General features: G+C 24.7%; 1 protein-coding gene across 1 annotated transcript; it reads left to right on the forward strand.

Annotated features, from left to right (window-relative positions):
- On the forward strand, positions 1-27,062 carry LOC134830951 (protein abrupt). Its single transcript, XM_063844570.1, has 6 exons — positions 1-374; positions 438-609; positions 1,372-1,671; positions 1,782-1,989; positions 25,455-26,114; positions 26,618-27,062. The coding sequence occupies exons 1-6, from the start codon at positions 94-96 to the stop codon at positions 27,010-27,012; spliced, it is 2,016 nt and encodes a 671-aa protein (XP_063700640.1). The 5' UTR covers positions 1-93; the 3' UTR covers positions 27,013-27,062.

Below are 27,062 nucleotides of genomic sequence, written 5' to 3' on the forward strand. Positions count from 1 at the left end.
CTTCAGTTAGATAACAACAACATACATCACAGTGTTGCGAACTTTTTGAATAATCATCAGGCGACGACAACGACAACGGCGTCGGATCGCAAAATGGAGCGGAATGCCGCGTCGCCCGCACCCTCCGAACAGCAATACGCCCTCAAATGGAACGACTTCCAATCTTCCATTCTGTCGTCGTTTCGTCATTTGCGCGACGAGGAAGACTTTGTCGACGTGACTCTCGCATGCGATCAACGCTCATTCACCGCACACAAAGTCGTCTTGAGTGCATGCAGTCCGTATTTTCGCAAATTACTCAAAGCCAATCCCTGCGAACATCCGATCGTGATTCTGAGAGACATTAGACCTGAAGATGTAGAGAGTTTATTGAGGTAATTTTGAATTTTTTAAAATTTTTGATAATTTTTAATGAAAAACTTACGATTTTTTTGTAGATTTATGTATAACGGCGAAGTTCACATTGGTCAAGAGCAACTTCCGGACTTCCTAAAGACAGCTCAGCTGTTGCAAGTGCGCGGATTGGCAGATGTTGCGAATCCAGCACGTCTTTCGAGTACAACTTTGCATCCAACGCCTCTTCCAGTGTCACAAGATTTAAAGGTAAGTGCATGAAAAGTTAAAATTTTTAAAGAAAAAATTAATTTTTTAAATTATTAAACTCATTAATGTAAAAAGTTTCATTTTTTCTTAAATATTTAACGAAAATTAACTTTTTATTTTTTTATTTTATAATTAAATTTTTAACTTTTCATATCAAAAAATTATAAAATTTTATCAAAAATGATTCAAGATTTTTATTTATTATTTTTTTGTAATTAATAAACTTCGCAGTTATTGGCTTGAAAATTTTTTAAAATTTTTTTTTTATTCAAATTTTAATTTTTTTTTCTTTAATTGATTTTTTTTTAATTTACAAGTTTTTCATTAAAAATTTTAAATTATTTTAAAATTAATTTAAAAAAAAAATTATTTGAATTTTGAATTGAATCGTAATTTTTAGTAAAAATTTGGTGTTGAAATAAACATAAAAAAATTATTAAAATAATTAATTTAAAATTAAATATGTAAATTAAAAATTAATTTTTTAAATTAAAAATTATTTTTTTAAATTAAAAATTAAAAAAAAAAAAAAATAAATAAAATTTGATTAAAATATTTTTTTAAAAATTTAAATATTATTCGAAATTTATTTTAATTCTTTATCTTTTAAAAATACTCAAATTTTTATAAAAAAAATTTTTAATTAAATTTTAAAAAAATAATTTTTTTGATAAATTTTTAAATTTTTTCCTTAAAAAATCATAAAATTTTTATGAAAATTTAAATTTTTAACAAAATTTTTTTTTTCTTACAAAATTTAATCAGCAGTCCTCCAACTCAATGTCGACTTGGGACATGCAAGACGACAATTCCGCATCAAATCCCCCACCCCAAAAGCGTACCAAGAGCTCCGAACTGTTCAAAAAGCAGCATGGCTTCAGTCCCGAACGTCTCTTGCCCGCCATCAATCCCCCGTTACAGCAACACGCCCTTACTCGTGAACGTCGCAGCAAATCGGATCAAGAATCGCGTGATCGTAAAGAGGATCGCGATCGCAGCATGGAATTCAAAGACTCGTTACTCGGACAAGCATTGGAAGGCGGACCAACTCTCATTGTACCATCACAGGTAAAAAATTCAATTTTTTTTCACATTCATCCGTTTTTTTCATCATTTTTTGCCGCAAATTTTCATTTTTCATCAAAATCATCAAAAATCATCACAAAACCATCACTTAGACTCATGCCGACTTGTCATCTCTACAGGCTCAAAGTGCGGGCGAAGACTCGAATGCGAGTGACGATGCCGGCTCGGATCGCGACGACGACCAAATGGATGGCATGAATGGCTCAATGGATCCGCGCACTTCCTCGTTTCCCGGTTTTCTCGGTTTGCAAGGCATTCCCGGCTTTCCGGGACCCTCGGGCATGCATGGCGACAACTTCGGTAAGTACAAATTCCGATTTTTTCCTGCGAAAAATATTAGAATAGTTAAATTTAGAGAGAATTTCGTGGAAAAATAGCAGAATTTACGACAAATACGACGATTTGCCGCCCACTTTTATCTCTTTTATTTTATTTTTTTCGCCTTTGGGCTGCTAACATCATCTGCACGGTCAATAAAACATAATTTTATCCAAGGCAACGTCAGACATTTTTCTCATGCACGCTCGCTACATGAAAAGTACGGGAAAAGTACGGTCAAGGAAGAAGTAAATTACGTGATAAGACTTGCTCGTGTGCGATCCGTCGTACGAAATAAAACTTTTTTTTTGTGAAAAATAAATAAAACGAAATAAAAATAGATATCTTCTTATAAAAATGTCCCCTTCTAGTCGTCCGTCGTCGTCGTATGTGAAAATGTGACGTATTTTCGTCCTTTCTTTGCCCGAGTTCGAATCGAACAAACACACATGAGACACGTCTTATTAGAATTTAAAAAGAACAAATGGACAAAAAAAAAAGAAAATATAAGCAAAAAAAGAGCCGGAAAGATATATTGATATTTAAAGGTAATATGAAGTTGCGTCGTTCGTGTATGGATGACATGTGAAGACAAACAAACACAAGTACTACCTACAGCAAGAAAAAGATGAAAAAATCATTTTTCATTTGAAATTTCGATTTGGATTTTACTTTTCTTCTTGTGTGTCTGTTTGTATTGACCGCTCGCTTTTCTTCTTCTTTTTTTTTTTGTGTGTACATATGGGAAAAAAATTACATGATTTTTTTTTTCTTTGAAAACAGGGATGGAATATTTGAGTTACAAGCTAAATAATATTCTAAAAAATTTAAATTAAATTTTTAATTAATTAAATTTTTCATTTATTTAATTTTTAATTTTTTAAATTTATTTTTTTTATTAATTTTTAATAATTTTTTTTGAATTTTTTTATTAATTTTTAATTATTTTTTTTTTTATTTTATTTTAATAATTTACATACCTATTTTTTTACATTTTTAAAAAATTTAAAAAAAAATTAATAAATAATAAATTTGCATTTTTACAAAAAAAAAATTAAAAATTTATTAAATTTTTTTTGAAAAATTGAAAAATATATTTTTAAAATTAAAATTGTTATTTACATTTTTAAATTAATTAATTAAAAAAAAATAATTTAAAATAAAAATTCATTTAAAAAATATTCATCAAATTTATCAAAAATTTTGAATTTGAAAGTGAAAAATATTTAAAATTTTCAAAGTTAAAATAAAAAATTATTTATTAATTAAAAAATTTATAAACTTATTAAAAAATTTTTCATTAAAAAAAATTTCAAAGAAAGTGAAAAATATTTAAAATTTTCAAAGTTAAAATTAAAAATTATTTATTAATTAAAAAATTTACAAAAAAAAATTTTTTCAAAAAATTAATTTTATTCATCTAAATAAAAAAAAAAATAAAAAAAAATTTTTATAAAAAAAAATTCATAAAAAAATTTAAAAATAAAAAAATAATTAAAAATAAAAATTTTACACATTATTTTTTTTATTTCTTTTGGATAAAAATTATAAATGAAAATAAAAATAAAAAAAAATTATTTAAAAAAATTATTCATCAAACAAAAAAAAAATTTCATGAAAAAATTTAAAGACAAAAAGTTTAAAAAAAAACAAATTTAACTTTTTCCATCCCTGAAAAACGACAGAAATAAAACTTCAATACGGGCGATTGTGATAAGGGATTCGACGATCATGATGATTTGTGTGTGCCATTCTGTGTTGCCATGCATTACTGAAAAAAAATTATTTTTTAAAGGGATGAGTAAGTGGATTTATCCTCATTTTCATTATTTGATTTTTTTTCTGGTTAAAAATTGACCATAAATTTCCCCAGATTTCCTCTCAAAAAAAATTATTTTCTATCCAAGAAGTGCTTGAAATGCGGTTCAAATCAATTCAACCAACACAATAATCATCATTATTCGATTATTTCTTTATCGTCTGCCTGAAAATAAAATTTTAATTAAACAAAAGAACTAACTCACACTCCAAAAGGAGGAAGAATTAAAACTACTCGAAATAAAATTAAATGTAATTTCCTTGTTTTCCTCCCAATTTCGAGAACAGGGGCCCGAAAAATAAAATAAATGTCCACAAAAACGTGCTTATTACACAAAATTTTATCTGAAAAGTCAGACTTTTGCATGCATTTACTGGATTTTCGCCTCTCCTTCCACACATGTGTCGGTCCGAAAGTGCCTTAAATCGAGTTTTTGTGCCTCATATGAGACTCGTAGACAACCGAAAACACTTGAAGTGCCATTTTAAAATGTACACAAGAGCTCATTTTAGTTCGCAAATAAATAAATGTGGGTTCCGTATACGTGAAAGGCGTAAGTTCTTCTTCCCTTTTTATTGTCCATCCCAATTTCAATTTTAATTCTATGGCATATCTTAAAGCGATATGTGTGTGCACAAAAGTTTTATCTGACATGAGAAGCAGCACCGAGGCAATTCAATTCAAGAAGACACACACAGCACACAAAGATAGATAAATGTACCCCCTTTTTCGGTAGATTTGTCCGTTTTTTGTCGAGTACACTTTTTGTGGAAGAGGCGTCGTCGGCAACCGGGGGAATGAGGTGATACACACATGTCATGTCATTATATTTTCAACATAATATCCAAAATAATCTAAATCTAACAAAATAAAGCCTTACATTGCGAGAGTTGGAGAGATACAATTTTAAATGAAATAGGTTCACTTTTTATTTTTTCTCTGAGATTTAGACAATTTTCTATTTTATTTTATTTTTTCGCACACACAAACGACAAGTACACATGTGTCTTTGACGACACACGAGGAAATAAGTAGAGAACGAGTGAGAGGGACTGTCGTTCATAGTTACATTTTCCAAAAATTGAATCGATTATTTTTCATGTGTTGTCCTCCGGTGTCCGAACAGTTTCCATAGAAAGAGATTACATTTTTTTACACATTTGGATTATTAGTTTTTCAATAAAAAAAAAATTTTTTTTTTTTTGTAAAGTGGAAGATTTTTATGAAAATTTGACAGTTTTTATTTAATTTTTTTTTTAAATAAAAAAATATTTTTTTAACATATTAATAATTTTAATTATTAATAATATTTAAATTAAAAAAAAATATTAATAATAATTCTAAAAAAAATATTTTTTTTTAAATTTTTGTAATTTATTTAAAAATTATTTAATTTCTTTTTATTTATTTAAATTAAACTAAGCTAAATTTAAAAAAAATTTTAAATTATATTAAGTTTGAAAATATTTTTTTTATTTTAAATATTTAAAAATTTATATTTTAATAATTTAATTTAAAAAAATACTAATAATGATTATTTTAATAATACATAAATATTTTTTTTTAATAATTTTAATATTATTTTAATTTTTATAATTATTCAAATAAAATTAATTTAATTAATTTTTTTTTAATTTATTTAATTGATTTGTGATTGATTTTTATTTTTAAAATTTATATTTTAATTAATTAAATATTTTAATTTTTTTCCTTAAAAAAAATTATTTTTTAAAAATAAAAAAAAATAATAATATCAAAAAATTTTTTTTTTATTTTTATTCTTATGAATTATATGATTTTTCATAATTTATTTTAATAAAAATAAAAAAAAAATATATATTTTAATAATAAAAAAATAAATAAATAATTTTTTTATCAATAAAAAAATAAAAATTGCTTTAAAAATAAAACTTTGCTTTAAATCAAAATTAAATTAATAACAATATTATTTTTTTTTTAAATAATTTTAAATCTCATAAAACCAAAATTTTCAGTAAAAACTGATTTTAACTCGAAAAAATCCTTTAAAATGTAATTTTTTGTTTGAGAATTCGAGAGTGAATCTTTGTGCCATGTCATGCTTCCAGCAAGATGTTCACATGTACTTTCACATCCATTCATCGTAATACACTTCCTGTCCGTTTACCACACACACACACACAGCTTGCTTGGTCTCCCAGCAGCCAAGTTTTCAAAAAAAAAATAAATATTCAGTGAAGCAAAATATTTTCTCATGTCCGAACACATGAAATTTTGTACACATTTTATAATGTTTTCGGACAATGAAACTGAAGGAAAATGGATGTTCGGTACTTGAGAGCATATTCTTCCTCTCCTTTTATGTACAAGACCCTCGATTTTTGCTTGATTTTAACATAAAGATAAGTTATGTCCTTTTTTCAAAAAAAAAAAAAAAAAAATTCAATGATCATGTAAATTTATTTTTTTTTTGTTGCCATGAATGACGTGTGTACCGACAAAAAATGTAACAAATGAAGAAGATTTCCTTTTCTCGGACAAAAGGGGTCCGAAAAATTTACTTTTAATCTTTTATCCTGACTCACAGTTCATAAATTTTTGCCTCCCGAGGAACGCGTGGTCTAATGATGGCAACTAATAAAGAGAGAGCGACTGAGTGCCGAAAAAAAAAACGATAACAATTTTCTAAAGTTATTTTTTATTACATTTTTTCGTACATAACACAATATTTTTTTATTATTACTGTCGTTTAATGTCATGTTTTTATTGTTATTGTTGTCGGACTATTTTCCGTGTACTTTTTTTCTTCGGTTCGTCGTCGTTTGAGGAGAAGGCATGACGAAGGAGGGTGATTTTTTGTCCATTTATCATGCAAAAAAATTACGGAGAATCAGTTATTGTGTCATTAACACACCGAAATTTTTCCGGAAAATTGGGGGGTGCCAATGAGATGTGATTGATTGTGATTATTTCTGATTCGGATTTGATTTAACGGGGAAATATTTTTTGATAGTTTCGACTTTTGCTTGAGTTTTATTGATAAAATGATACAAAATGAACAAAAATATTATTATTATTTTATTTATTTATTTTTTTATTTTATTTTATTTTTTTTATTTTATTTTTTTTGAAGAAAAAATAATAAAAAATAATAATTTTATAAATTTATTTTTAAATTTAATCTTGTTTTATTATTTTTTTTATTTATTTTAATTTTTAAGGATATTAAATAATTTTTTATTAAATAAAAAATTAATTTTTTAACTTATAAAAATTCAATATAAATTTAAATAAAAATTATTAAAAATAATTATTTTTTTTAATAAAAATTCAATATAAATTTAAATAAAAATTGAAAATTATTATTAATTATTATTTTATATTGAAATTTATTTTAATTTTATAACTCTAAATTTATTATAAAAATTTTTTAATTTTATATTGTTTTTTTTTATAATTTTATTTTTAAATTATAGTTCATTTAATAAAAAATTAGTTTTAAAAGTAAAAAAAATATATTTTAAAACAATAAACAAAAAAAAATTAATAAATACTTAAAATTAAAAATTCTGAAAAAAAATATTATGAAAAAAAATATTAAATTTTATTAAAATTATTGAAAAAATATAAAAAAATTTATAAAATAAAAAAAAAATCAATATAAAATATTTTTTTAAAATCATATAGAAAATTATTAATAATTCTCAAAAAAAAATAATAAAAAATATTTAAAAAAAAATATAAAAAAATTCAAATTTAAAAAATTTAATTTAAAAAAAATATTTGAAAAGCAATTTCCCATCATCCCACAAATTTATTTGCACTTTTCTGACCACTTTTCAGCAAATCTCTAATCTGACTGAAGCTAAAAAGTACATACATCACATTAGACTCTTGCTATGTTGTAATAATCCGACAAACACAAAGGCAACAACCCGTGTTTTGTTCGTTCCTCCTTCCCAATGTCTCTCGTCGTGTCGTCTCATATTTATTACTAATTTTTGTCCAACCAGAAAGAAAAGTTTTGTTAAATGTTTTTGATCCGTTCCTTTTGTAAATGTATTACTCCCAAAACTCGCCTCATGCAAAAAATTTTCCAAAGCGCATTTTTAGGGTCTGTTTGCCTTCATAAATTCCTCACACATGAAAAATCTAAATAAATAACAGAAAAAAGTACTTTTGTTGAATTAAAATTTATTTTATATAAAAATATCGGATATGATATTTTATATTATTCATGCATCGTACGCTCGTATGTGATAAAACATAAAATGGTTAAGAAGGAAGGTTCTCTCTCTTTTTTCCTCCTTTTTAAATGCAAAATACGAACGAACGAACATTTGAAATGATAAATAGTTTTTATGTGGTTTTTCCTATTTTATTTTAGTTTAGGCAAACATTTTTTGATGTACGTGCCACAGAACGTGTGACGGGCATGGAGGGGGGCCTTGCTTATGGTTTTCCGTTCGTTGCAAAATAAATATTATAATAATTTTAGAATTTTTCCGTACATGGATAAGCCAAGCAGTACGAGTTTGGGTACAAAAGAAGTCTTATTAATGATGAAAATTAAATGAAATTTCTGTGTGTGTGTGCGTTAGATGTGGTTGAATGCCAAAAAATAGGAAAATTGCTTACCGCATACAAATCCTTTTTCTATGTACGAAAAATCTTCTTCTATATGATTATTTGAATGTTCTCATATGCGTCATGAGAAAAAATAATTTTTATTTCAAATTTTAATAAAATCCCATGTTTACGGATTAAAATTATTATTCTGATGATTTTCTCAAACAAATATTTGACTTACCGAAAATTAGTTTTTTTTTCTTTTTAGTTTTCTGTTTAATTAGTTGGCTTTATTTTTTTCGTGAAATATGGTCAAAAATCGAAAAATAAAAAAAAATGAATAAAACAGTGAGAAAACTTTCTTTTTTCATATGAGAAAATTCGTAAAAAAAAAATAAAAGGGGAATAATATTAAATTTATCATCATTTTATGTTATTTTATTTTATTTTCGGAAAAACTTAAAAAGTAATAAATCAATAGCACAAAGTTTTTTCTTACCCGAAAAATGATGTCGTTTAGCTGCTGCTACTCTGTCTTTCGTCTCAACTAATGCCAATACTGGATAAAAGTAGCTAGTTAAGTAAAGTGTACGAGCAAAGGGATGAAAATAAGCAGAAAAGTGGGATGAGAGTGACAAAAAAAAATAAGACAAATAGAGGAAGAGAAGATGTAATGTTATAGTTGCGAAATAAAGTATATTTGTTTAATGTAATCACACACAAGAAAAACGTAGAAGAAGAGACAAGATAAGTTTAACACAATAAGGGCAAAACTAAAAGAAAGTCATGTCTCGTGTGTGTGTGTGAGGAGATTAAAGTAAAAGCAGGTCCAATAATTTTTTTTTTTTTTTTTTTTTGAAGAAATTTGGCTTTAAATAGATTTTTACGAAAAATTTTATCAAAATTTTATTTTTTTTATTAAACAAAAAATTTTATTAAAAAAATTTTTTTATTAAAATTAAAAATTTTTTTTTTTTTATTAAAATAATAATTTAAAAAAAATTAAAAATTAATTTTCTTATTAAATTTATTAATTTTATTTATTTTTAATTTATTTTTTCCAGAATTTTTTGTAAAATTTTTTAAATTTTTTAAATTATTATTTTATAAAAATTTTCAATAAAAGCTCGTTTAAATTCAATTTAAAAAAAATAAAATTAAAAAAATTAATATTTAAATTCCTTTAACATAAATACCATTAAAAATGTATTTTTCATTAAACTAAAAAAATTAAATAATTTCAAAAATTATTTAAAATCATCAATTTATGAAAAAAAAATTATTTTGTGAAAAATTTCCTATTTAAGGTCGAATTGATTATTTTAATTCTAAAATAGAACAATTTTATCTTTTAAATATTTTTTTTTTTCTAAAAATTACTTTTAGAATTATTTCTAAAAAAAAACTTATTTTTTATATTTTTTTTTTTTTGTAAAAATATAAAAAAAAAATTACTTAAAAAAATAATTAAAAAAAAAAATAAAATTTATAATGAAAATAAATAAATTAATAAAATAATTAATTTTTTATATAAAAATTTTAAGATAATAAAAAAATTAACAATTATTTTTTAAAAAAATTATTAAAAAAAAATATTTAAAAATTTTAAAATATTTTAAAATTTTTAATCAAAAATTTAATTTCTTTATAATTTTTTTTTTATAAAAACGCAAATTTTTAACTCACATCCCTGCCTTTTTCACATAAAAAAATAATAATATAAAACAGCAAAAATAAGATATATTGTCTAAATTTTCAGCTCAGGACAAAATATGTGCCCGATATATTTTTCTTGTTGTTGTTGTTCATGTAATTTCATACAAACATTGTGTGTGTGTGCTGCTAGATAACTAAGATCCATGTCAATACACGAAAAATTTTCTCTGTACAAAACGTTGAAATGTACACCCATATCAAGTCATGCCAGGCAAAGAGATACGGGATGGGATGGGAGCTACATGACACAAAACTTTAACTTTTTTCATGTATTATTTACTAGTTTTCCCATTTTTTACTTATTTAGCACAAATTTTGTGTCCCTTTTCCGATTACCGAATAATTTTACAGATTTTTTTTTTGGCTCGTGAGAGAAATTTGAACTATTTATGTTCGCAGAAGAGTTTAAATCAATCAAATTTTCCCATTTTTCATCCCCTTTTGTGCAAAACTTTATTAGCAAGTAAGCATAAAAAGGAGATAAAATTATTTTACTTCAATGCTTGAATGCACTAATAAACTCTCTCTCTGACCCTTTTTGTACTCTTTCGTTGCATAAACACGTAATAAATGCCCCCATGGCTTTCCGTACGAAGAAAACACATAAAGTAACATTAAAATCGTAAAGTAAGTACACTAACTTGACCATCTCCCTCATTCCTCGGAATTTTTCTCCCGCAAACACACTAAAAGCAAAGATATATCAATAAATGGTGAAAATGGTCCAGCTTCACCCCTACCGACCGACACATTATACAATTACACACACGTCATGAACAATGTTGTTGTTGTGTCTTGCGCTGGCCAAGAGAAAAATGCCAGAGAATAATAACGACGATCAAGAATAAGTAATACACACTTTAGGTACTCGTGCGCCCAAAAAAAATGTGTTCAATGATGATAAATACGAAACAAAATAAGAAAATGAAGAGAAAAAAACAGTACAGGAAACGGGGGAGGTGAAGATATAGGTAGGAGATAAATTGGAATGAGTTAGTTGAAATACAATTGGATTTATTATGTGTCCGTAAGCAAAAAATTCCAAATGTTTTCGTTAAATTAACTGTTTAAGCGTATTACGAATTTCAAACCACGTGACCATATTATATGAAAAAATCACATAACTCGTAAAATTTTATCAATTTTTGATCTGAAATCTTTTGAGGTCTTGTTTTAGATCACATTTTATACTTTTGCCTTGATAAAAATTCAAAAATTATTTTTCTTATACGTATTTTTGAAATTATTAACCACGTGACTTGATTAATTTAAATAATTGACAAAATTGAACTTTAATTTACAATTTTTTAACATAATTTTAAATTTTTTGTCCCAAAGCATATTTTTAATTTTATTTTTTTGAAAAATTTTGAAAAAAAAATTCTTTAAGTATATTTTTAATAATTCGAACCACGTGACCTATTGAAGTTAAACAAATAATATAACTGGAGAAAATTTAAAAGTTTCATAATTTGAACTTAAAAATTTATTTATTTTATACACATTTTAATTTTTTGTCTTGATTCATTCTTAAAATTTTTACCCAATGCATATTTGAAGTATTTTGAACCACGTGACTATTTAAATTTAAAAAAAAATAAATTTTATAAAATGAAAAGCTCAAAAATTTTAACTCAAAGCAATTTTGAAATTATTATCTCAGATCACATTTTGAACTTAAACCCCAATAAACATTTTAGAAAAATTGCCCAAAGGCACATTTTAAATTTTTTTAACCACGTGACTATTTAAATTTAAAAATAAATAAATAAAAAAATAATTAATAAATGAAAACTTTTCTTCAAAACTTTTAATCCCGAAGCAATTTAGAAAATCTTTAAAAATTTTACCCCAATGAACATTTTAAAAATTTGTCCCAATGCAAATTTTAAAATTTTTTTAACCACGTGACTTCAAAAAAAAATCATTTAAACCATTAAAAAGTCAATTTTTTCATTGAAATGCGAAAGAAAGCCGGAGAAAAAGGTATACATATCATTTCATAGCAACGTTTCACGTGAGAACACAGAAACACACACACACACATCTGAGACAGAAAAACGTAAGAAACGAAGATGAGTGATAAATTGGGCGGTATACATACTTAAACGAGTGAAGAAGGAGAAAGGTGCTGGCGAGCAAGTATTATTTGAATATGTACAATTTTTGGGTCTTCTTACGGAGTAATGTGCTATGGGTCACATGTGTGGTTGTTATCGTAAGTACATGACAACGACAGTACCTTCATCACCCAACAACAGCAAAAAAAACTAAGTAACGGATGTACTTACATTTTCTACCTTCTGTCGTAAATTCTTCGTAATGTACGAATTTTTGGACAATGTCCATTCTCCGTTTTTCTTCTTCTTCTTTTTCCGAATTAGAATTCCTCCTACGAGCATGTGCTGTATATGTAATGTTTTCTCTCCTAAACCAGCGCCAAACAATGAGTGCGTGTTAGGTGAACTCATTGCAAAAACATGATATGTTAAAAGTTTTTGGACGATGACGCTCTGGAGAATTTTCGTACGAAAAACGAAGAAAAAAAAGATAAAAGATATTGATTTGTCGATAAATTTGATTTGTTTAATGTTTTACAATACAATGTGTCGTGTCCGTCGATGTACGTTGAAAATAAGGAAAATCGAAGAAGAAGCAGAAAAAAAGGGAAAATATATCTCGGACAATCGTTATAAATGTTATTGAATTGAAAGGGAAGTAAAGACATTCGTCTTAGTCTTCGTGGCTTGGCTCGTTGGATTTTTAGAAGGAAAAGAAATAAACACACATGGTTCAAAATAAAAAGAAAAGAAAAATCATTAATAAAATGTCAGTCCTTTTTCACGAAGACGACGAGAAATTTTTGGTTTATGTGGATTTTTATTTTATTTTTCTAACGAAAAAAAAAATTCAGACGATCCGATTTTCATTAAAATTAATTTTTTATTTGATTTTTTTTATAAAGTTAATGAATTTTCTTTAATTTTAATAAATATTTATTATTTTTTTTATTTTTATTAAAAAATAAATTAATAATAATATTGAAAAAAATTGTCGAAAATTCAAAATTCGAGAAAAAATTATTTGTCATAAAAAAATATTTTTATCAATTTTAAGAAAATTTTATTTAATTTTTTTGCAATTAATTAATTTTAATTTAATAATAAAAAAAAATAAAATAAATAATTATAAAAAATTATTTAAAAAAATAAAATAAAAAATATTTTTTCATTATAAAAATATAATGAATTTTAAATTTAATCAAATTAAAAAAATAAAAAGTTTGAATAAAAAATAATTAATTAATTAAATTTAATTTAATAATTAAAATTAAATATTTAATTAAAAATTATGTTTAATTAAAATTAATTCTAAATCTTATCTTAGATAAAGACAAATAAAAAATATGAAAATAATTTTTTTATTTTTAAAATTTTTATAAAATTTAAAAAAAAATAAAAAAAATTTATTGCCATAATTAAAATTTAACTTAAAATTATTTATTTAATGAAAATAATTTTTAAAAATTAAGTAAAAAACTTTTTCGTTCCTATTAATATAAATTTATCAAAATCAATAATACATCCTTCAAAAAAAATTTTATGATTTTTTTTTATAAAATTTTTAATATTTTTTTATTTTATTTATTATTATATTTTTTAAATAGCAAAATTAAAAAAAAATATTCAGATAAAATATTATTAAAATTGCTAAAAATATTTTTTTTATGACAAATTTTCGAAATATGAATAAAAAAAATTCTTACGCGAAACACAAATTTCTCACAAAACAATTTTTCTCAAGTGACTTTTTTTTCTGTGTCTCCCAATTTTTTTCCGATTCTCATAAGAATTGTTCATGGCACTTTATCTTTGATTACTGTCCAAGTCAAGTAACGTGCAAGCGTAAGCGAAGAAGTGTAACATATATCAATGACTCCCACAGCAAACGAAGGACATGTGCAAGACAGACACAATTGACAAAAATCTCTTCTTTTGCTTTATTTTTTTGATTACTGCTCGCCCGTTATTCGCTTTTTATTTATTTTCTTCCTTTTGTCATTGATCGGAAAATATTTACTTTGGTGCTGCTCCTTTCACATGATGAATCGAAAATCCGAGAGAGTTGATTACTTAATGTGTCAATTGACCGATCAGAAATAATTCAATTGTAAAATTTATTCGAGATGAGATTTTTTTGCCGGCAGGTGAATGACCTTCGAAAATCCCCTCTTCCGATTTTTTCTTTTTTTTTTTTGGGAAGTCAATTGTAAAAATCGCATGAAAATTATTATTATTTATTCCATTTTCATCACTTTATTTCTCGTCTTATCGTGGATTCGAGTAATAGTTGTGATAGTTTATGTCTTTTTTTTTATCTAAGCGAAAAAAATATTTTTTTTTACTACCAATGTCTCCCTTAAACAGAGCAAAAAGATACGAGACACGAGATAAAATGAATGGCGAAATGATGATGCCATTGCTGGCTTTTTTTGTCTTTTCTTGTAAATACGGAAAATTTTTCGCGATACAAAAAAGAAACAATTCATGGGTTCATGATTTTTACTACATCTAAGTTATTTTATGTTTATTGTCTTTTTCTCTCGTACTCTCCCGCATGTTTTTATTTTTATGGGTTTTGAGCCGAAAAAGCCGCCCAGCAAAAAAAAACTACATTTCGCATGAAATAATTGAATAGGAAGATATTTTATAGATTTCGGCTGTGGCGAGCGGAAAAACTGTACGAAAAGGTACAGCGCGATACGGAAGTGAGTTTATTTATTACAATGATGACATATCTTGTCTCATATCGTTTGCGATAAAAATATAATAAAGATGATCTCTGGACTCATGGCAGTTAAATTATTATTATGATGTGCTTATGTCGTTTTTTTTCGTTGCGAATGTTTGTGGATATTTGACAATGTTCTTCTTTATGATGGAATAAATTTACTTTCCGGTTCCTTTTTTGCAGAGAGAGGAATTTTTGTTGAGGAGGGTGATAAGGGAAGTTTATTGAAATTAATCGAAAAAAATAATTTTTTTCTATCAATTTTAATTATTTTTTATATTTTTAATTTAATTTAATTTTAAATTTATTTTTAATTTAATTTAATTTTAAATTTATTTTTAATTATTTTTTAAAAAATAATTTTTCTTTTTTTTTCAATAAACTATCATAAAATTTTATTTTTGTTAAAGAAATTAAAGTTTATTGATAAAATTTTAATAATTTGAGGTTATGTTCATTGATCTTTCATGATCGCATAGATCACGTGTGATATTCATTGCATAACTTAACATGATATAAAAATTTTAAAAATTAGAAAAATATTTAAAAAAAATTAAATAAAATAAAATTTTTATAAATAATTTACAAAACAAAAATATTTTTAAAATAATTAAATAAATAAAAAAATAATCCAATAATTATAATTTTAATTAAATTTAAAAAAAAAATAATAATTTTAATTAAATTTTTTTAATAATTGAAATTTTGAAAATAAAATTATTAAGAATTTTAATTAAGTTTGAATTTAATAAATTTTTTAATAATTGAAAATTTAAAAATAAAAAAAAATATTATGAAAAATATTTTAAAATTTTTAATTAAATAAAAAATAAATAAAAAATAATAAAAATTAAAAAAAAAATAATTAAGAACAATATTTTTAAAAATTAATTTAAAATTAAACTAAATTTTTAAAAATTAATTTAAATATTTTTTTTAATAAATAATTTTTTAATAAAAAATAATAATGATCATCAGACCTTAACAAAAAACTTCCCGTTAACAAGTCCTAAATTCACTTCCATCGACTAAAACAAAAAAAAACAATTTTCGGTCATATTTTATTGTCGTTTTACGCGTCTTTATGTTCGTTTATGTCTCTTTAAACATTATTATTATCAACATTGTTGTTGTTGTGTTGTTGTTATTTCTTTGTCTTCTTGCACAAGAAGTTGTAATGTGCCAATATTTATTGATATTTTTACACACAATATACAACAACGTCGTAAAAATAAAACAAAAAAAGATGAGAAATTATATTTATTTATATTTTATTTCAAAAAATGGCTCTTCTTCCATTTTAACTATTTTTATTACCGTTTCTATTCCATTTATTGTTTTATTTTCTGGAACCCTGCGATTGATACCCGATCGACATACATCAAAAAAAAATGATTCATAAGCAAGTTATACATTTGCGTTCGTTTAATCAAATCAAACATGTGTTTAGGCACCCCCTTTTCGGAATTATTATTATTATTCGTATATTAACGATGATGGCAAAATGTTACGTCATAAACCATCCATATTATCAATTTCCGTTTTAATACGTCGTCTAGTTAAACTATTATATATAAATATATTTTTTTTTTGTGTTACATCATGCCAATTTGTCTTCACCTGGATTTTTTTATATTTATTTTTCTCTGAATATACAAAAAAAAAATACATTTAAAGGGCAGACAAGCCTTTTTGACGAAGATTCCAAAGTAGTAGACTGACTTGGCATGCTATTTTATTATTAATCGAAGCAAATGTTTTCATGATATATCTAATTATTTAAAAAAAAAATGTTATAGAAATAAAAAATATAAGATATGGGTGAATGATGGGTGTGTAAAAATGCCTTTTGTAACTTTTTCCGAAAGAAAAGTTGGAAATTATAACGGAAATAGACAAAAATGTATAATATTACCAACATATAGATATAAAAATAGTAATGTTTGTATAAAAAAGGATAAAAGGTAAATAAAAAATTAACTATTTGCATGATATTTGTTGATATGTTATTGGATTAAGAATACTTTTAATCAGAAAAAGCGTATAAAAAGGGTGAAGCCAAACAAATATAACATAAAAAAATATAAAAAACGGATTTTCCGAACTAAAGTTAAACTAAATCATCCATAAAACAACAATTTCCTATTATTCTATATAATATATATTTTTTTTTCTTAATTTATATTCAACACACTTTTTGCTCATGACTCAAAGATGGATTTTCCGTATGTGTGCAAGAAATGATAAAAAGCGAAAAAAAATATAATGACCCCTATATTTATATTTTTTTGTGTCTAAATCCTTTTTATGGACATTTATTTCAAATTGGACACTTATAAAAAATAATAATAATTTTTTTTGTATTTATTTTTCTTCAACATATATTTTTTTTCAAGATATATAAAAAATAAATAAAAAAAATATATAATAAAAAAAAAATAATAATATTTATCTCATAGTAATGTAAAAGAAGTGTAAGAAAATAAAACCAATATCTACAATGGTCAATAATGTTCATGCGCATTTAAAAGAAATTGATGACCATTATTCTTCTTACATTATTATTGATGTTTTTTTTTTGTTTTGTTTTGTTATACCTTCACTTACACATAGCTTCATGTGTATGTTTGAGAAAAATTGGCATCACATGGACCATCTTTTGTCCATACTACACATAAAACGAAATAAAATAGGAATTGGTAATGGAAATGGGAAGTGTAAAAGATGAAACATAACACACACGACGACGAGTTTAGGTAATATTACAACAACAACAACAACAAAAAAAGAGGAAAAACTTTTCAAATATTATATATTATTATTATTATTTTTTTTATAGTACTTTTGTATATCATATATGTTTGTACTGGATATCGATTTAATGTAAAGTCCGAAAATAATATTTTTCTATTGTATTTTGTAACATTTTAACAACATTTATATGTAAGAAAGGGCCTCGAAAAGGATTTTTTAACATAAATTTCGTTTTATTTCTACATTTTTTTTAATGTATATTTTTTTTTGTATTATACATGTATGATAAAAAAAATTTCAAAAAGTATTTGTTTAGGGAAAATTCATCATGAGCCGTGGGATTTGATTTGTTTGTAACGATTTTCATGTCAAACCTTTTTTGCGTGTCTTTTCAACAACAAACATATATGATATACAATAAATAATAATAATAATTATTATTATTATGATACAATTATATCGTTCGTATGACGCAAATTCAAAGCCTTTTGAAAATATGTGAAGAGTGAAGAGAAAAGTACTGAATTAATCAAATTATATTCATTTTCTGAGTCTATGATTTAATACAATTATAATTTTAATTTCTATACAATATTATAAACTATCGAAACTTTAATATATATGTTGGTATCAGTGGCGTATTTTTTGATCCTTAAAAAATTAAAAAAAAAATAAATAAAATAATTAATAAAAATAAATAAAAATTTTTGCTTAAAAAAAAATATAAAAATTAAATAAATTTTTAAAAAATAATTAACAAAAATTAAAAAAAAAAAATTTTCTGCTTAAATAATTAAAAAAATAAAATTAAATAAAATAAAAAAAAATCCCATGAAATATATAAAAAAAAATTAAATAAAAAAAAAAATTAATAAAAATAATAAAAAAAATTTTTTTTTTAATTTCTGCTTAAATAAAAAAAAATAAAATAAATTAAAAATTAAAATAAAAAAATTAAATAAAAAAATAAGAAATAATAATTAAAAATATAATAAAATAATAATAATAAATAGTAAAATTAAATTTCATACGAAAAAAAAATTTTTTTTTTAATTTTGGGGTTTTTTTTTGAAATATCCGCCACTGCTCGTCAAATGCTATAAATATATATATATATATTTTGATATCAATACAACAACAACATATATAACATGTACAAAGCAAATATTAGATTAATTTTAAACAAAACTAATTGGATCAATAAATGAATAGTTTTGAATATCATAGAATGTCATTGATGTCGAGCATACATTATGCGGTATTATTCTAATAATATACATAAATATACGTTTACATTGAAATTCGTCATATTTTTTATGTTCTGCAATTAAATAAAAGAAAAATCCTTTTTTTATTATTAAAATTTTCCGAGAAAAGCCTAAAGTTCAAGTAATGATAAAAACATACGATTTAATTGTATTTTTTATTGCTTTTAATGTCTGTGATTAAATATAACATTTTTTTTTCCTTTTGTTGAGGGAGAGATTAACAATTCTTCTTAAACGCAGTTTAAATATATTCCGCTGTATTTTTATTTTTGTGTAGATGTATAAAAAGGAGTAATTAATCAGTAATTAGGACACACAAAGCACCATGTTTTCTTCATTTACATGTCGAATAAATGGCCTTAAATACTCCTTTTTACGAGCATTTTGCTTAGATGCGTTGTTAAATCGATTCTGAAATAAAATAAAAAAAAAACTTTTTTTTTGTATATAATTATAATTACAACAAAACTCCTATAGTATATTATATTGTAATGTAATAGAGACTTTTTAAGTAAAAAAGTTTTTTTTTTTTTTTTTTTTTGTATTCATTAATTCGTGGATTTTTTTTTTAAATAGAAAAAAAAATATTTTACTGTGTAATTTCGCATTTTTTGAACGATTATTAAAAGCTATAAAATTAGAATATTATGTTGATTGTAAAATGAGAAAGTTTTGTGGCATGCACAATTATTTTCCACAAAACAAAAAATCGAAATAAAGAAGAAATAATGAGAAAAAAGGGTAAATCCGATGCGTTGGCGACGATAAAGAACGAGAAACTACGAAGGGGTAATAATAATAATGATAATAATAATGCGTGTACTAAAAGAAAGTTTTGTATAACCATTTATTTTGTTCTGTTGTACGTCACATTATTCTTCCACGTACTTAAATAAGTCACTGCGAGTGAAAATGTAGTTAAAGGGGAGTTGAAAAATGGTAAACACTTTCATTTTCATTTATATTCAATTTTTCTTCTTTAACTCTCCTCTTCATGTTTTTTATATATATTGAATGTCCAGGTAACTAATCCTTGTTTTTCGTTATTTAGAGACAAAGTTTGATTTATTTTTAAAGAAAATCGCTCAAGTTGCGTAAATAACGAAACATTACTTTGAGGGCACTTACTTTAATGAAGATTACATAATAATACACGAAATAATGAAGAAAAGTCGTCATGCAAGAAAATGTCCTTACTGGACTCAAAATTAATGAAATTAATGGCGAGACAGATAAATAAACATTTTTCATGCAGAAAACGCACAATTTTTACGACCCTTTCAAATTAAACATATATAGAGAAAAAAAAATAATAAAAATAAATGAAAAAAAGAAAACAAATCAAGGAATTTTCTTGTGTTTTAATATATTATATTATATTAGTAAAACATAAAATATCGCATGTTATTGTCCCGTTAAGACGGTATGCGGCGGCGGCAAAACTTTCTTTTTTTTTTGGGTTAAAATGTAATAAAAATATTGTGTATGAGGTAACAAATGTTTGTTATATGGTTATATGTTTAATTGTGTCTAATTTTCCAATAAATGTGATATCTAATTATTGCTAATAAAAAAAGTGAGGCTTGTGGTTGAAATATTTTCGTTTGTCTTGCTGAATGAGGGGAGTGTACATTTTTTTCTTTCTTTCTTTATCATTAAAAAAATTAAAAAGAAATTTTTTCTTGAATTTGCACGAAACATGAAACATATATAATAATATATATAGGATAAATTATCATTATTATTATAATGAATGATAAAATTCCCCAAAGTTTATTTACGACTTCCAAGGAATTTTGATAAAAGTGAATTTAATTATCGGAGCACAGCGGTTAAAATGACGGAAAATCTTTTGCTCATTGATTAAGTACTAACCAATATTAACATATATGATATCTTTCTAAAGGACCCTTATACTTTGTTCTACCTACATTGATTTTTTATTAATATATTATAATTTTTATTTTTAAATTTTATTTTTTATTAATAATTTTATTAAATAATAAATAAAATAATTAATTATTTTAATAATTTTTTTTAAATAAAAAAAATTATATTTTTCTAAAAATTATTATTATTATTTTTCAATAAAAATTAATATTAATTTAATTAATTTTTTTTTATATTATTAATAATTTAAAAAAAAATATAAAATTTAATAATTTTTTAATTAATTGCATACTTTCGTATGATAATTTTTTAAATTATTTTTTTTTTAATTAAAATATAATTTAAATTCAAATTTAAATATAAAATGATGTAAGTAGTTTTATTAAAATATTAAATTTAAAAAAAATAAGAAAATAATTTTTTTATTAAAATTTAATTTAAATTTAAAATAAAAAAATAAATTAATTAAATTGTTAAATTAAATAAAAATATTAATAAATAATAAAAAAAAATTAATATAAAATAAATAATAAAATTAAAATAAAATAAATAAATAAATCTTGATGGATAAAACGAAGTATACGGGTCCTTTTTATATATGATATATGTTACAGAAAAGTATAAAGAAAAGCAAATAATCCCTCATCAATTTAATAATAACTCTTTACCGCCGTCTCCGCCATCCACACACGCCACGCAAGCATGAAAATTAAATAAATTAACTGTTTGAAGGGATTTTGTCCTTTTTTAAGATCTATACTCGCAAAGATATAATAAGTTACTTTGAGAGTCGTCTTGATGTAACAACAACGCACTTCGTCGAACGGAATTAATTTATGCATACGAGTGGATAAATATCATCATCATCATCATCAGGATGGTTGCAAAAAAAAACGTCTTCGATCGTTGATAATAATAATTATACTGATACGACGAATATTATTAATAATAATGAAGATGTCACAAACGCACCCATAAATTATGTGTGTGTGTGTGTGGATTTTCTTAAAACAAAAGAAAAGACGGAATAAATAAATTTCATTAATAAATTATTCAGACGAAAGATAATTTTTTTTGTAGCGACTTCTAAAAATATTTTCCGTTTAACGAATTTTCCTTACTTCATCTACCGCGCGCTCGAAACAATCTTTCACATTTCAATAAACTCTTAATTAGCAAAAATCTTCAACATATCAATTTCAAAATCAAAGTAATTCCTCGTGGGGTGTGTTTTTGTGTGTGCGAATATCCAAAATTGGCAAGATATATAAAGTCTATAAAGGGGGTGACCTTTTATAATTACCTCGCTCACTTTCGCAAAGGTAATTTATCTGTTTGCCAATAACTTTATATGCAAAAACTAATCATCATATATGTTGTATAATATATCTTTCATCATTATTATTACTTTACATCATATATAATACTTTGGCATGTCTCTAAAGTAACATGTTTTTGTTCCTTCCTCCCCAATAATAATGATAATAATGTATTTAACGAGTGTCGCAAAGACCAATGTGTGATGAACGAGTTGGCAAAAGAGAGGGATGACCCTTTTATGTATCATTATAATGATATTGATACAAAACTAAAATGTTTACTTTAAACTTTGTATTAACTTCAGTCATTGATTTTCCTCGTTTTTTATTACTTTTCGAATATATTTCATTACGTTGCACTTGTTTAAGTATAAAAGACCGCAAATTCAATCATCGTTCATGTGTGTAATTTTCAGAGGTATTTTTTTGTTGTTGTGTCTCTTTGTTTGTTTAATAATTATAAATAATTATTTTTAAATAATACAAAAAAAAATCGTTTGATCTTTTTTTTTGTATTTTTTTTAACATATATGTTTTGTTTTATACATAAATAATATTTAATAATAAATATAATAATTTAGAAATAATTGATAGACACCGCAAATGTCATATACGTGCAATTTCTGCTATTTTTCCACGTCATTATTATTATTTGATTAATCACAATCAAAAAACAATCAAACATGAATTTAAAATTATTATTATTTTGAATCGCATTATATTTGCATAACATATCCTAAATTTATTTTACCAAAAAAATAATATAATGCGATAAACCGCTTTTCATTAGAATAGAAAATATTCCATGTTCAATTTTCTCTAACATATACAATAATATATAAAATAATAATAAACATAAAATTTTAACTTCAGTGTTAAAAATGGTTTCTGATTGTTCTTGATATTTATTTATTTATTTAATATATTATTTTATTTATTATATTTAATAATAATAATAATAATTTTTTATTGTGATTTTTTTTATTTTAATTTTTTTTTGTAGTTTATTAAATATTTATTATAAAAAAAACATTTATCATTATTATTATTAAATTAAAAAATAATTAGTATCATATACATTTATTATATATAATATAATATAACAAAAAATATTACGACCGTGATCTATATTTAAAAAAAATATATAAAAACCGAAACCATTTTCCAAATTATTATAAAAAAAAATATTTTTAATTATTATTAAAAAATTAAAAATTAATTATAAAAAAAAGAAAAAAAAAATAAGAGACAGTTGGTATTTTTATTAATAATGATTTATTCTTATTATTAACATTACTAACATTAACATTGGCATTAAACTTCGGGATAAAGGAATTTAAAAAAAAAATAAAAGAAAGAAAAAAAAACAGATCAGGGTCGGACTATGGGCGATCAGAAATCATCTAACACTGCAATCTGTTCTCTGTTTGGCACGATTGCAGATGCTCAACAACATTGTATTGCCGTGATAAAGCAAGAAGCTGACGACTCATGTAGCATGGATGACGCCATGGAGGACGCCTGTTGCATCGACGACCGAGGCGAATCCGACACCCTTGTAAATAGTCTTGTAAATAATCGTGTTTCGCGTTCCGCATCCCATACGCCAACGAGTTGCTTAGACGCTGCAGCGTCGTCGTCGTCAAACATCAAGTCCGGCCCTGGCGTGACACCGAGTGCTTCCGACGAGCTCGCTGCCGGCATAAAACGCGCCTTACACCAACAGCATCAGCAACACTTGCAAATCACGGCGCGTCTCTTTAGTGCGTGCAACAACAAAAGTTTCGCCGCTGCCCTCGAAAATTGCAATAATGTCATGAATGCGGCGACATCTGCCGGCATTTCGGCGGAAAATGTCGTCGTCGGCACGGGAAATAGCTTAAATAACAATTCCAATAACACGAATAATAATAATAATAACAATAATAATCACCTGGGCAACGTTACGAGTAACAATCGCGATAGTTGTAGCAATAATGCGGGAAGTAACAATTATCTTCTGCCGTGTCCCTTGTGTGAAGTGCCCCTTGAACCGCGCGTTTTTCGTCAACATCTTGATAGACATTATCCGCGCGACAGTCCCATTTGCCCGGTTATCCAGTGCGGAAGACGATTCGCTCATCCCAATTCCGTAAGGAATCACATGCGCTTGAAACACACGCTGCAATGGGCGAAAATGAAGGCGATGCGAAGTTCCGGGGGCCCTTTCACCGGGATACCATAAAAATAACTAATAATTAAAAGTATTTAACAAAAAAAATATATAAATTGCTATGAAAATAATTAAACATGGTTCCTATATAAAAAATAAACAATTGCATTATCAGTATTTGATATAAAATCTGAGCTAGAACGTAAGATGCTAAAGTACTGAAACACAATAAAAACATCGCGTAACCCAAAGTTTGTATAGAAAATATAAAATTAATGTAAAATATTGTAATATTCACCAAAAATTATAAAAAATGCTTCGAATAGCTTTATTTACAAAATTATTACAGTATTTAATTACCAAAAAAACTAATGAAAAGTATTCCTTAAAGAAAAAATAAAATAAAAAAATAATAATTAAAATTAAATTAATTATTATTTAAATATAAAAAAGACATCTCATCACAGTTTTGCATTCCAAATTAGTTTATAGAAGAAATTTCCACCAATTTTTTAAAAAATAATATTTTTTATTTAAAATAAAACTATATAAAAAAATGTTCCTTTTTAAAATATAAAAAAAAATAAAAAAATTAATTTTTTAAAAATTAATCGATATAAAAAAGTTCCTTATTTTGAAAAAAAAATAATTTTTATTAATATATTATTATTAATTATTAATAAATATTGTGTAAAAAAACATCCCTTTGATACAAACATCTTATAATACTGAGATCCTGAGAGTTCCTGACCAACCAGTCTGAATATAAAAAAAAATATTATTCTAAAAAAAAATATTTTATTTTTGTACCCAACTTAGTTTTAGATTCAAGCCATTTAATTTTTTTTATTATTTTTTAAAAAATAATAAAAATTAAAAAAAAAGTACTTTAGCACGCTGAATAAGTTATAAATAAAAATACCAACAGATGAGAGGATTAAGATACCAATTATTATTAATTATAATTATAACATTTATTATTATTATTATAATGAACAAAAAGTATAAATAATGAAAGATGAAGAAAAAAAACAATAATTATAATAATAAAATTATTATATATGAATAATAAACGAAAGATAATACAAAGAACGCTGATGAAAAAATTAGTTTTAAATTATTTTTAAGGAAAAATATTTAAAATTATTTAATTTTTTTTATTAATAATTATTTTTTTTAATTTTTTACAGTAAACAGACGTACCTTGGAAATGCGTGTTCGTGCAACGGATCCTCGTCCCTGTCCAAAATGCGGTAAAATCTATCGATCAGCTCACACATTACGCACACATTTGGAAGATAAACACACCGTTTGCCCCGGATATCGTTGCGTCTTATGCGGAACAGTTGCCAAGTCTCGTAACTCCTTGCATTCGCACATGTCGCGTCAACATCGCGGAATTTCCACGAAAGATCTTCCAGTTTTGCCGATGCCATCGCCCTTCGATCCCGAATTGGCTTCTCGTTTACTCGCAAAGGCAGGCGTAAAAATTTCGGCAGCTGAATTGCGGGCACGAGCTTCTCCCACGGGCACAAGTAGTCGACCAAACATGAAGTTGGATATGCGTGGCGAAGATGGCGACACAGATAATGATCCTGAGGACTTGACAATGAGCGGGCATGGACCTGCGAGCGGAAATGGAAGGTATTCGGATCAGTTTGGATTGTCGCCGACGGCTTTTAGTCATCCAAATACGACGATAACGCGCGTTAGATCGGGCGCATTGACGCCAAAGAGCTTGGAACAGTTGAGTAAAGATGGCGGAAATGCGGCGATGGGAGGACATGGAGGTCCTACAGGTTCAGCGTTGTTGGATACTTATTTGCAATTTATTACGGAAAATTCATTCGGTAAGATTTTTATGATTTTTTTGAATATAACCTCAAAAATTCTAACCTCAAATATTATTAGATCTAAAATTATAACCTCAAAATCTTTTATCATTAAATATTTTAACCTAAAAAGTCTATAAGTTCAACAAAATTCTTTCTAACCTTAAAAATTTATTAATAAAAAAATCTCTAAAAAAATTCTAACCTCAAAAAAGAATTTTAAATTCAAAATCATTTTAAGATATAACCTCAAAATTTTGAAATTTTTTTTGAAATTCAGAATATAAACAAAAACTAACCTCAAAAGTTAGTAAATTAAAAAAAAATCTTCTTAACCTCAAAAATTTTTAAAAATAAAAAATATAACCTCAATTTTTTTTTAATTCAACAAATTTCTAACCTCAAACTTCAGATTTTTACTCAGATTTAAATTTCTTAACATTTGAAAATAAAAATAATTCTAACCTAAAAAAATCCCAAACAAAAAAATTCTAACCTCAATTTTTTCAACCTTTTTTCAGGAATGGGAATGTCACAAGATCAAGCAATGGCAGCGTTCCACGCCGCAAAAATGGCTCAACTTAACGCAATGGGACACGGTTTAGATAAACTTCCGCCGGGACTCTTGCCGCCCCAAATTGACATCGCAAAAGTCAACAATAATCGCGATACAAGCCCAAATTCCTTCCTCAGCAAGATCCAATCGAACACGAGTGTCACGATCGAACCAGCGAACAACAATTCGAGCAAAATTCACGGAGGCATGGACATCAAACGGGACTCCGAACCGATGGATTTGGGACATGAACAGGACAGAAACGAACGAGAACGCCATCAAGAGGAGATCAACAGCTCGGGCGACGAACGAAACTATTCCGATGATGAATCAGGGCAAGCAGCTGTTGCCGCAAACTAAGCAAAAAATTGGTCTTTCGACAAAAATTTACATTTAAACAAAAAAAACAT

This window comes from Culicoides brevitarsis, chromosome 2, assembly GCF_036172545.1.
Source record: "Culicoides brevitarsis isolate CSIRO-B50_1 chromosome 2, AGI_CSIRO_Cbre_v1, whole genome shotgun sequence".
Classification (NCBI taxonomy): Eukaryota; Metazoa; Arthropoda; class Insecta; order Diptera; family Ceratopogonidae; genus Culicoides; species Culicoides brevitarsis.

What these genes read in the sequence shown, in the direction of transcription:
- LOC134830951 (XM_063844570.1), top strand. Translation starts at nt 94, where the DNA reads ATGGAGCGGAATGCCGCGTCGCCCGCACCCTCCGAACAGCAATACGCC. An exon ending in CACAAGATTTAAAGGTAAGT is followed by an intron (nt 610 to 1,371) that starts GCATGAAAAGTT and finishes TTTAATCAGCAG; the next exon opens with TCCTCCAACTCAATGTCGAC. An exon ending in CATGCATGGCGACAACTTCG is followed by an intron (nt 1,990 to 25,454) that starts GTAAGTACAAAT and finishes AATTTTTTACAG; the next exon opens with TAAACAGACGTACCTTGGAA.